Here is a 13,447-nt window from a genome sequence, read left to right on the forward strand (position 1 = left end):
AAACCTGCATGGCTGAGGGTTCTCCAATTTATTTAAAGTTGTGTGAAGTCTGCTAATCCTTACTTGGCCAGAATGGCGGATTATGGCCTAAAACCGTTCTCGATCTGAAAGGAGACCCGTGCTCAGTAGTAAGCCGGTGCGGCGACGGGTTGATCATGGTTCAAGATACGCGCGGCTGTATTGCTATACAAAAAGTCGCTGTGGGCGATGACCCTTATTCCTTTAAGCTATATTTCCATTACAATATGGTTTCCAAGAAATAAACTTATTGATAACTAACTCATTTTTGATTTATGACGAACGCGAGCAGAATATTTAGGTCAGTTTAGAGCACTGATTATAATTGTTAAATGTAGAAGTTTCGAACTTAAGTATCCACTTTTCAGACGATTACCATTAAGTACATATCTATACTAATAAATAAAATTGGAGTGTCTGTCTGTAATTTCGAAATAAGTACCACATATTAAGGTAATATGGTTATTTGAACGATACCAAACTGAATCACACGTTTCTATTGTCTGTCTGTCTGTCTGTTTGAAAAGGCTAATCTTCGGAACGGCTGAACCGATTTTAACGGGATTTTCACATACAAGTAGAGAATTGACCAGGGTGTAAACATAGGCTACTTTTTAACCGACTTTCAAAAAGGGAGTTGTGTTTTTCTACCTATGTACACTGAAATCTCCGAGATTTCTGAACCGATTTGCTTCATTTCTTTTTTAATCGATAGAGGAACTTTACGACATTGTTTCATAAAAAATTTGGATTCCACCTCTTCAATCCTGATGCTGCAGGGGATCTGACCAATCCACGCGGGCGAAGCTGTGGGCATCAGGTAGTTATAAGATATTTACTGCAAAATCGTCGATAGTTTTTGCCAGTTCACTACGTTCATCCATTTCGCAGCGAATATTGGGAGCTGTCAAAATAGCCAATTTTCGAGTTTACGATGCTTTGAAACACTTGAAATACGATACTGCGGTGTTTATGCTCTGTTTTGCGCTATTCTATCTCGTGCAAATTCTCCTTCTTCATTCCGTTAACAATCTTATTTTAAACTCACACCAAAGCGAAAACATTCTTCTTTTTTTTAATAATGAGTGTAAAGAATGCGAGTGACGAAATTTGGTACAGAGTGGAGAAATTGCATCTCAGGGAAGGGCATATGGCTCTACATTTGGTCGCAGAAAAATCAAAGAGTTTCCATTTGATTTAAAAAAAAACTTTAATACACATGGATAAAGTTGTGGGCATCTTCACAGAGATAGTTGATATACTTAGTAGAGACCGACATAATATACTTTTGTGACAGAGAATCAAAGAATTACCACGGTATTCCAAAAATCTAAATCCCACGCGATCGAAGTCGCGACTCGCGAGTATCATCTAGTATGGTATACATACGCAACGCTAACGCAGCTAGTGTGCTGCGTTAGCGTTGCGTAAACGTAGACGTAGCGCGTACCATTGCGCTGTAATGTATGGAACTGTATGAAACATGGCACACCGCTTGCGTAAAGCGTGGACGTATGCGTAACCCCGTGGGTTAGGGGTCACTACGCACGTGTCACGTGTACGCAATTGGTGTGATCAGCCTTTAAATGAATACTTATGTCCTTATGTGTTTGTTACAGAGCTCAGTCCTTGCTGACGGGTTTTGTGGTAAGGAGGAGGGATGGGCCGGGCAGCTGGTTGGGCTACGTGTCCCGCTCCGACCCGCGCGGTGCTCTGCCTGCTTGGTTGGTCAATAGGTAAGGAAGACAAAGAATTATACAGGACTAGAGGATGCCCGCGACTTCGTCTGCGTGGATTTAGGTTTTTAAAGATCTCGCGGGAACTGTTTGATTTTCCGGGATAAAAAGTAGCCTATGTTCGTCCCCGGGATATAAGCTGACCCTGTATCAAATTTTGTCAGAATCGGTTAAACTGTTGGGCCGTGAAAAAGTAATTTCCGGGATAAAAAGTAGCCTATGTTCGTCCCCGGGATATAAGCTGACCCTGTACCAAATTTCGTCAGAATCGTTTAAACTGTTGGGCCGTGAAAAAGTAGCAGACAGACAGACAGACACACTTTCGCATTTATAACATTAAGTATGGAAGTATGAATGTTATAAGAACGCTAAGAACGCAAAACTTAAGACGATCTTCTAGTTGTAAATTTTCATACAAAAAGCGATAACGTTTTTCTCCCCGAAAATGTAGTCCAATTTTAATATTTTTTATACTGCTGCGTATTTTTTTCAACATTCTTTAAAGTAACCCGAAACCAATTGATATTTTTAGGGTAACAGCACAGCTGGCTCCTCGCCTGGTGCAGCAACTGCATGCAGCAGCTCGTCGGTATCCAGGCTGGAAAGCTCTCACTGACACTCCTTACTTCAAGCCCTGGAGAAACCCAGAACAAGTGCCGCCTTATCGGATTAAGCTTGAAGATGTGAGTTGTTGTTTTTATACAATTACAAGCTCATTCGTAAACGGTTCTACTTTTAAGTTCTAACCCGGAATATGGTCATTGTATTCACCGTTATTACAGTTTTCCTATGGAGCCAACCCTTAAAATACACTTATTAACTACTGGAAATGATATAAAAACTTACGTTGTAGTTTGTACAGTAAAGAGCCGATTGAATTTTTATATATTTTTTTTTTAATTAATGAAGCAATTTCCGAGAAGAAAATTCCATCACCATTAGTTTGTAACAATATTTTAAACCACTAAATAAGCTACCAATCGAAAAAGGTCAGAGTATATAGGTATTAAACCTAAATTGGTTTTGCAAACTCCCAAAATTTCCTCAATGTTCAAAGTTCCAATCAGCCTTTTGAAGTAATCGCTCTCCGAAAGGAAACCTTTATTACTTTAGAGAAAAGAGCAAACCTAATTACACAAAGTGCCATAGTTAGGTACTTTGAACTCCTAAGCACTTGTCAGTCAAGTAGGTACTTATTACGTAACTGAAGTTTCGATCGTAAATTTCGAAACAGTTGAAAAGTTAATAATTGTGGTTTTGTCAAGGCAAAGTACTCAATAATTTATTTCAAAAGAAATTTTATCGAAGACTTATAATAAAAGACGTCACTTTCTACTTCGCTGAAATTTTAAGCTCAACACAAAGGAAATGATTTCATATTTTGTTCTTACGCGGTTCTTTATTGTGAAATGACATTTTGTTTTATGGGTCATTTCATATTTCCACAGATGATAGGTCCACAATAGATCCAGTAATTTCATTAATAGTCTGTGATAATTTTAGAGGGGATCCATGGCATAAGTAAAGAGACGCTTTCTAAGGAAGCTCGCCCTAACCTTGTTTTATTCGTTAAGTACTTTATATCAAACGAGATTTGACCAAGTGCAAAACAGCCTAAAAGGCCTAGGCCTACTTATATAGCTTTTAACGTGGTAAGAAGCGGTGATGGCCTAGTCCTGGTTAAAATGGCGGTCTCCTATTCGGGAGGTCGGCGGTTCCGGATTCGATTCCGGACCTCTTTTGAAACCTCAAACCTCTAACTTTTTCGAGTGGAATTTTAAGCTATTTAATTTCACTTGCTTTATTAATCGTGAAGGAAACCAATGTGAGGAAAGCTGTGTGCCTGCGAGATATCCATAATATCTTTATCTTAAAGGTGTGTGAAATCTGCCAATCCGCACTTGCCCAGCGTGGTGGACTGTGGTCAAACTCTTCCCATTCTGAGAGCTTCGTTCTCAATAAAGACGAAAATAATATCTATACCGGACTCCCGATGTACATACAATAACGTAGCTTTATGCTAAAATCTTTTAATCATCAATGAAATAATATTATGTTACTTAATATTACAACTATGCGACCCACCCCGGTTTAGCACGGGTAACTTATTACAATTTTAGTAGAGATCTCTAATTATTTTTCGGAAATAAAATATAGCCAATGTTACTCTAACAATGTAGCTGTCTACTATTGAAAGAATTTTCAAAATCGGTTCAGTAGTGCCAAAGATTACCTCTTACAAAAAACTTACTAACTTTTCCTCTTTATAATAAAATCTGCAGGCTGTTATGTAGGATGGTCCTTTCCTTTGATGGCTGTATTTCAAAGTCTTCGTTTTAAAATTAATTGAGTATGATATAAACATTAATAATAGTTTTAATTTTTTCACAGTGTGTCGACCCCGACGCTCCACCACCACCACCAGAACCGAAGCCAAACACTTCGAAGAGTAAGCTAGAAGTACCAGTCAAAGAAACCGAAAGCCACAGCGTCGAAGACTTAGGTGACATATCATCAGAATTCAGCGTAGAAGTAGAAGAGTTGTCAGATCTCACCCTTGATCCTGCTAAGAAGAAAGGCAAGTTCTACAAATTAGTTAAATCCATGAAGAATAGAAGAAAAAGCGTCCAAGTTGCCAAAAGTGCTGATAATCTAGTAGATGGCAAAGGAGCGGAAGAAAAACATGAAAAGAGAAAATCTTCGTTCAAATTCCATCGACGATTCAGTCTTAGCAGAGGACGAGAAGACTAGATAGTTAAATTATTATAAGAAACTCGTATTTGATTATGGTTACGCTCTCGTAAGGTCAAGATGCAGGTAATAGAACAGTGGGTTGATTCGCTTACTCAGTGGTCATCATTAATTGAAAGCCATCAAACTCATTTGACAATGGTTCTGAATTGCTGCTAGTAGGTACTTACTAATATGTCGTAGTGAACCTTCAATGGATTAAAAATAAATGAATGTCATAATATGAGCTTGATGGCTTTCAATCAGTGATGATCACTGAGTTATCTAATCACGCCGCAGATGTGGACCGATTTTGATAAAAGTTAGAGTACCTAGAGTTTTTGATATTAAAGAAAAAAAAAGGAAAAGTTACAGAATTGTGTTAAATGTCTAAAATACGATAATGTTACACAGTGATTTTCACCCTGATACTTTCCTGGATGGATGCGTCTCCAGATAAAGCTTAGGTATATGTGGCACAATTTTTTTTAAATAAAAAAAAAACGCGAGAAAATGAGCAGGCGACCTCACCTGATGTTCAGTGATTACCGCTGCCGATGAACATTTGCAGCACTAGAGGAACCGCCAATGCGTCGCCGGCCTTTCAGGAATTTGAAAATACGCTCCAGCACTCAGTTCTCAAAAACTTTATCTCAATCGGTCCAGTGCCTATTAAGCCACAAAAGAAAGAGACAAAGATAAATATTCATTTTGTAAATTGTATCACATGTCACAATATTATGTTTGTTACATCTAAGGGTTGCTCTCTTCTAATATATAATCAAGATAAGGGTTGGTTATCCCGACGTTTCCACCGGTTGAGCATTAAAACCAAAATTCCTCAAGCAGATGAAGTGCCGGAATACCGCCTTACTGTGTTATATAACGTAACACAACACAACAAGAACACAACATAAAACTGATACAATAATTCTAGGTTATATCGTACAAAAATAGAGAAGACTTTTATTAGTAAAATTTTGCTAGTAAAATTCATTTTAATTACCTATACATTCAGCTAAATAAATTCGACTTATTCGTCAAAATATTGAGTCGCAGAATTCGCAAACGTATTGGTGTAAATATACGTAAAAGTAAATTTAATTGTTTTTACTGATAATAATATAATTTAGCATTACTTAAGGAAGGTATATAAGCCAGAAAACAAATTTTTTGGCTTGGAAAAGTATTTCTAAAGCAAAATATCATTAAAGAGCTAGGCTTCTTATAGGATATCAAATAAAAATGATATATCAAAAGAGAGACGTTGTTAGTGTTATTTTATTAGTTTATAATATAAAATTCATAGGCTAAGATGTTGAAGTAGCTTGAATAATGTAAGTGCATTTTGTAAGAGGTTTCTTAGTGTAAATTGTTAATAAGTTTTAATATTTATTCATAAAGTTCCCGGACTTATACAATATCTTAATACTTGATATCATGAAAGTGTTAATGGCAAATAGGCGAAGTTATAGATTTATTAGGTTAAACTTAAATATTTTCAGTCTTAATTTAAACACATAATTAAAAGATTAAGAATAAATAAAGGGATTATTGTCGATGAGCACTTTGCAAGGAAAGTTTCTATTATTATAATTAATATAAATGTACCTAATTAACAAAACAATTCCTTTGGTTACCTATGGTTCCGAAAAATCGACATTTAGAAAAAACTTTTATCCACATAGGCGAATTTGCGAACATGATCTAGGTATTATAATTGATACAGAGAGCCCTGGAGCATAGATTACTTTTATCCTGGAAAATCAAAGAGTTCCCGTGAGATTTTTAAAAATCATAATCCATGCGGATGAAGTTGCTGTCATCATTTAGTGAGGATTTAAACTTAAACGTAATGAAACTAAAATCACCTCGTTCTTCCTCTGAAGTACTCTTAACAATTAAAATTCCTCGATAACAGTGTTCACTCTTAAGTCTACAGATAACCTAATTTTAAGACATCCCATATCTTAATTCGTTGCTAAAGTCCACTTGTATAAACTAGATAGCTCTCGATCATATCGAAAAATTCGAGTTCGTTCTACAATCACCCAATCTACAAAATTACTAAGTCAAAAAGCCTTTTTTGAGAATCATTTGAATTTATTTATTATGATCACTTTTTACACAAAACATTTTACAAAAACAATCATAATAATTATCAAAATATCAGTGAAATACTATTGCGTTACTATATTTCAAGTTTACTGAATAAATAATCGCTTAATAGGTACAAATAAGTTTAATGCTTTCGCGCTTTAAATATTACCTATTAGATATACCTAATAAATCCAAAATAATTTCGTAAAAAGCCGACCGTACAAAAAAAATTGCCTTAGTACAATGTAAATGCCCATTAAATAGTTCTGGACAATTCTTTAGTCTTTTTTACGTTCGAATACTGCATGAAAACATTACAATTATCGAGTAGTTTTTTGCTCATCGTTTCCGTAATTTACTCTTTCAAGGTTCACTGTTACTTGGAAAAAAATCCGACGAATTGAGAACCTCCTCCTTTTTTGAAGTCGGTTAAAAATTAAAGAGAGTTCCTTCTTGACATACCTACTGCAAGTTACTTGCATGTTTCTCGTAGCTTGCCCCTTGGACCTCGCATGCAAGGTTTTTTAAGTAGCAAGTACCTAGCTAGTTTACTTGCCACTTGCAACTTGGAAACGGATTAAAAAGTTGAAACAGACTCGAAGTGGCGACGTAGAAAATAAACTTTAGTGAAAAAAAATATTTTCTTGACATTTTTAAGACTTCGTGGGCTGTAGACTCTACACTTTACAGCATACAAGCCTAAGTAGGAATGTCATAACCACTATCACGGATATTGGACTACTCGGGCTATTTTGCGATAACAGAAACTCGTGCTATTTCGCTTATGATTCGGACATATACAAAACATGGCGCATATAGGCAAAAACCAATAGTGAAAGAATGCGCACTATAATGATTGGCTGAGATATTTTCGCGCCATCAAAAATAAAATTTCTGCACAGGTACATCAGCGTAACTTATTAAATTGGTAGTACTTGTACGAAACTTAATGTTGAAATACAAAAAGTCTTACCAATATGTATTTAAGCATATCTAGTTATGATTTGTAATAGCGAAGAAACCTGTCTTAATGAAGATAAATGATAAAACTTAAGATAAACTGTGAAAATAAAATAAAAAATGTATTTACCTATTATGTAAAACGTATAATAATGCGTCAGAAATTCTATTCCATTGGAATATTCTTGTGATTTAAGATTAAAGTAAGCCTTTAATTATATTTATTGTATTACACTCGTACCTATCTCTATTTAAACAATTTTATAACTCTCTGGTAGACTGGCGTCAGATGCCTACTTACGTCGTATGTTGAATGCAATTTTATTGTTTCTTTGGGTTAACAGGGCTCTCTCCGTCACTCGTTTCATACAATCGTAGTTCCAATTTCATTTGAATATTAAGCAACCAAAGTCTATGAAATTTTGCAGACATATTCTAGAAACTAATATCTGTGTCTGTGGTGTTTTAGATTTTTCTAAAAATATGTAGTTTTAAAATTACAGGGGCTCAAAGATTTGTATGAAAATTTTTAAGACCGCGTAACTTTGAAACCGAATATTTAAACAGAAATCTGGAAAACCACAGACATAGATATTAGTTTCTAGAATATGTCTGCAAAATTTCATGGACTTTGGTTGCTTGTTATTCAAATGAAATTGGAACTACGATTGTATGAAACGAGTGACGGAGAGAGCCCTCTAATTTAGCTAAGTATATCTAAATATAAACACCAGAAATAAGCTTGCGACATCAAAAGGCTGTTTTACGTGGCGAAAATACGGCGTGATGAAAATCAAAATGAATTTTGGGCAGAAGTTCGATTCCGGGAATGCATTTCTAACTTCTCGGAGTTATGAGCATTTTTAGCAGTTAAATATCACTTGTTTTAGCGGTGAAGGAGAACACCGTGAGGAAACCTGCATGCCTGAGAGTTTTACATAACGTTTGTGAAGCTTAGCTACATTATTGTTCACTTTTTTTGTTCACTTTGTAACAGGTGTTATATTACGTTAAAAAAAAAAAAAAAGAAAGAATATTAGCCATGTTAAATATTCCCCTTTCCTCTCCAACTAAACGTCAGGATTGTACTAGGAGCAGATACGACAATAGAGCAACGCGGAGGGGGGGGGGGGGGGGGGGGGGGGGGGGTTGGGGGGGTGGTTTTGAACCGCCCTTTCGGTTTTCAGTCCACTCCTTTACCGGTTGAGCTATTGAGGCACTAAATTATAAGTCAATCGTCAGCTTTATGGGGTTAATTTGGTTGTACACAGTTCTTCAACGACTTGTTAGACGATAAACTACATAAAATTGGTATTAGATAATGGATATTCTATAAAACTTGTGACCTAATAGATAATCTCTCCCCAGTCTACCATAATACATAATATAATTTCTCCTTAAGCTCGGATACGTTGACTTTGTGCCTTTGCTATACTTTATACTTACGTGTATTTTAATCTACGTATCATTAAATCATTAAGTTATTATCTAACTTTTACTATGTCTAATCTATCGTACTATATGTAATCTAAATGTAATTTATTTATATAAAAATCCTTAAATGTATGGGTACTTTGAAAGATTTTAACTTTCAGACCTCCTTAGTAGGTACCTGCTTTTTCGATCTTTCTAATAACGCTGCAGTATCTAAATAGAAGCAGGATAGCATTCACTCAAAGGACAACAAGCTTTAATTCGTTATAATCAGCTAAATCTGACAAATCTTAATAGAGCAACGCACAGCACACGGTAATTATTATGTACCGATAGTGAGTCTGTCTGCTAGTTTGTCACAGCCCATCTATTAAACCGATTTTGACAGGTATAGTATGCGACAGGTCGAGATGACAATCGGGTTGGGGACGCCCCGCACACCCACACAGCCCTCGCGCTAACCTGGTGCGGGATAGCGCGGGTGACGTGCGGGTGTGCGCATTCCCCCCCACCTCATACCCCGATTGCCATCTTGACCTGTCGCGTACTATACGTACAGACAGAGATAGTTTACATCCCAGGGACGCAGAGCTACCTTTTTATCGCGCAATATTCAAGAGTTCCCGAAACCTAAATCCACGCGGACGAAGTCGCCGGCACCAGCTAAAGTGTAGAAATAATTGTACGTACACTTTACACGTGCAAAAGAAATAATAATATCAAAAAAGACGTAGGTGTAGCATTATGTACTCCAACATTGTCGTACGTGATTGATTTTCTGCGATATAAACGTCAGGAATCCATGCATAAACATCTAAATAATTACTAGCCAATAACTTGATTACGGGCAAGTCGCAATAAACGTGGTACCTATGAGTTTCACTGTATAATTTAATTTGCATCTTCAATTATGGCCATGATTAACCCTGTAATATTAGGCTCAAAGCATATTGGTGCAGACTGGAGAGTTAAAGCGAAGTAACGCAACAACAGCTTTTTTCTAAAATGTTACTTTGTATACTTACTAAAAACTACGAGTATAGCAGAATAGCAACAATAAAGTCTTTGAGGTAACTCGCTAACTTAGTGATCAATACTGATTCCACCAAGTTCACTTGACAATGCTACTTCACTGAGTGACATCAACATAATTTTTCGTAGAAAACCATCAATGGATTAAAAATAAATGTCGAACGAGCTCGGTGGATACAGTAAACGCATACTAGTACACGCGTAGTGTAATATAATACGTAGTTGAGACAAAGTTCACTTTACTTTGCAAGAAACGTATTTAAAAAGCAACTTCTCACTTGCGGCGCTACCGCAATGAGCCTCGAACTTAGTTAATTTTGAGATTAACCAAAGTATATTTTTTTAGAAAGTAATTATGAAATCTTTTAATTTTTAGCACCATTTTTTCATTATACACGAGTGAGACTGCAATTCCAAATCATAATATTAATTTAAGTAGTATATAACACGTACCTACACAACAAGTTATGGTTTTTAAGAAAGCATAGCTTTTTCATTTAATATCCAGAAAAGCTGCAAATCATGCTTATGTACCTACTGGTACCAATGGACGGTTTAATTTTGAAGTTAAAAAGGCTCTCTCCGTCACTTACTCCATATAATCGTAGTTCCAATTTCATTTGAATATTAAGCAACCAAAGTCCATAAAATTTTGCAGACATATTTTAGAAACTAATAATATCTGTACCTGTGGTGTTTTGGATTTTTTTTAAAATATGTAGTTTTAAAATTACAGGGGCTCAAAGATTTATATGTAAATGAAACCGAATATTTTAACAGAAATCTGGAAAACCACAGACATAGATATTAGTTTCTAGAATATGTCTGCAAAATTTCATGGACTTTAGTTACTTAATATTCAAATGAAATTGGAACTACGATTGTATGAAACGAGTGACGGAGAGAGCCCTCTTAAGTACCATAATATATCTAATAGGTGGAGCGGAAAACGGAATTCAGGAGGGTGTTCCATATCATAGTGGTGTACATCTGCACAGGCATTTAAAACATTGTTTTTTTCTAAGGAGGTGCTGATTTATAATATTCTATTAGCTATATTTATATTCTCTTGTATAGTTAAGTGAGTAAGTATTACTGCGAGTTGTGTGTTAGACAAAATGTTTATAGTCGTGTTAACATGTTCGATTTGTTGATGCAGTTAGCAGACAAATATATTATTATTACAATTGTATTGGTTGTTTCATTTGTCACGACTTACATATTTATTTATTAGGCATTAACCTTAACCTATAATAAGTAGACGACCAGGATAATGCACAGGTAATATGTACTTATTATTTTAAAGGCAACTGTTCCCTTTTCACAGTGACATTTTATGTCTGAAAAATTGAACTAGGAGATTCATAGGCAAAGACTCTCCTTGCTAGCGAAACGAAGTCTCGATCACCTCCGTAAGGTCGCCGGCTTGTCAGTGTTTTATAGGAAATATTTCGGAGTGAGTGTACAGAAACTTTTTGATCTTGTCCCCTCTTCACCATTTTACCACCGAACTGCAAAACATGAGGTGAGTTTCCATCCTTATGTCGTTCCGTACATCCATCTACACGCACGAAACGTTCTGCGTCACTCCTCATCATGCGTCATCTGCCATCTGACCCGGGTATCTTCAAAATAAGAGTGATTAGGCATTTTCTAAATAAACGCGTCCTATCTTAGACCACATCACTTTCCATCATGCGTGATTGTGGTCAAGCGCTTGCCTATAATTAATTAAAAAAAAAACAAATCCCACGAAATATTTAAGATAAAATATGTGGGCACCGCTGATCCAATTTGGCCAGCGTGGTAGACTATTGGCCAAACTTTTCTCATTCTGAGAGGAGACCCGTGACCCGTTGAGAGTGAGCCAGCAATTGATAATGATAATTTGGAGGTACTCAATTCCTCTTAAAATTTATAACAGAAATAAAATTAATAAGCAGTCAAAATTCAGTTTGAAATCATCCTGTCGCTATCATAAATATTTTAGTTGCAAACATAAATAACTTTAAGTGAAACCGCGTGGTTTAACTTTGTTAGCTAAGTAGGATCTAATAGCTTTGATCTTCTAATGCCTTTTCTCTTTTATAATGCCCTGAACATGCCCTGAATCATCGCTTTAGTTTACTTGTAAAGGTTGTAGAGCTCTATCGTACTAGTTTCCGAACGTAGCGTGCAGTTGTCAGTTTTCGCGCCGATATCCTACGTTCCTGAAAATCTGAAGTGTTCCTTTTTGGATTCCTTCTCTATTTGTATGAAAAAAGGTTAGATTTTTCAAAATATATCTTTAAGTCTTTATTAATATTAACTATAATATTTTTTATAAAATACAAATAGGTACATAGTATTATATGTGAATGTAAAATAATTAATAGTAAAGTATGTATAAAAGTAAATACTATACTTAAATATAACAGCATTTAATTAAGTATGTAAAACTATCGAGGCTACGAGAATGAAAAATAAATTGACAAAAAGTTTGGATATATTAATAAACTTTATTCGAAAATTTGTTCAAATAGCTAATCTAATTACATAAACTGGTAATACATGATCAAGTGCGTAAAGTGTGTTTTTGAACACGCATAATAATATTATGGTAGTGTTAGGTAGTGTTCCGTAATTAAGCTAGTAAACACTCATGGTAAAGTATTATTTTATGGTAAAGAATTATCGGAAAAAAAATTGAATTTTATATTTTATCATAGTGTTTGATCAGATGAGATCATAACATATTACATACCTCATATTATTTTGTCGTATATATTCATTCTCATTAGTCGTGATATTTTTTTAAACATTCTAATAAGCTCATGTATATATATAAATAGACAGCAGACGAACGAACAGAACGAAACTAGCGTTTTCTTTATATAATTACGGAACCCTAAAAATACTAAAAAAATAATGATGTAATGTCACTGACCATATTAATTATTTAAATTGGACACGGGTTACTGCAATAAAATAATTAATAAATACAATTGTGTTGTTTTATCCAAAGTGTTAATTAAAATGTGCTTAGTTGTGGATCAAAAGGGCTTGAACTCGAAGCCATCAAGTTTATATACTTAATTCGGTAAAAATTTTATCAAGGATTTGCATAAATTAATCGTAATTTATATTTAATTTTATATTTCCGGAGGTGTTCAAGGCTGGGCCTTAAGGTCAGAGGAGCTCAACGCCAGGGGGCCTCAAAGTCAGGAGGCTCAAGGACTTAGGGGTTCAAGGACGGAGGGCTCAAAGTCAGAGCGGCTCAAGGACGGAGGTACTAAAGTTTCCAGCGGCTCAAGGTCATAGGGACTGAAGGTCGGAGGTGTTCAAGGCCAGAGGACCTCAAGGCTGGAAAGGTTCAAGGTCCGAGGGGCTCAAGGTCAAAGAGGCTCAAGGCTGGAGGTGTTCAAGGCCATAGAACTTCAACTTCAGAGGGGCTCTAG

At 35.6% G+C, this 13,447-nt stretch overlaps 2 protein-coding genes across 4 annotated transcripts in view; both read left to right on the plus strand.

Annotated features, from left to right (window-relative positions):
• The window catches only part of LOC123869299 (START domain-containing protein 10-like), a 35,938-nt gene extending 31,286 nt beyond the window's left edge, over window positions 1-4,652 (plus strand). The window contains exons 4-6 of the mRNA XM_045912166.1: window positions 1,638-1,754; window positions 2,287-2,437; window positions 4,146-4,652. Of these exons, the coding sequence (XP_045768122.1) occupies window positions 1,638-1,754; window positions 2,287-2,437; window positions 4,146-4,505 (628 nt within the window). The 3' untranslated portion in view covers window positions 4,506-4,652. The remainder of the gene's footprint in view (window positions 1-1,637; window positions 1,755-2,286; window positions 2,438-4,145) is intronic.
• A 7,469-nt stretch (window positions 4,653-12,121) lies between these two features.
• LOC123869297 overlaps window positions 12,122-13,447 on the plus strand; it is a 39,724-nt gene continuing 38,398 nt past the window's right edge. For 2 of the 3 annotated variants that reach the window (XM_045912160.1, XM_045912159.1), the window contains exon 1: window positions 12,122-12,274. The gene's annotated coding sequence lies outside the window, so the exon portion shown is untranslated. Of the gene's footprint in view, window positions 12,275-13,155; window positions 13,279-13,447 lie in introns of all 3 variants that reach the window. The other variant, XM_045912157.1, reaches the window with a different exon arrangement.

Source organism: Maniola jurtina, chromosome 11 (genome assembly GCF_905333055.1).
Source record: "Maniola jurtina chromosome 11, ilManJurt1.1, whole genome shotgun sequence".
Taxonomy (NCBI): domain Eukaryota; kingdom Metazoa; phylum Arthropoda; class Insecta; order Lepidoptera; family Nymphalidae; genus Maniola; species Maniola jurtina.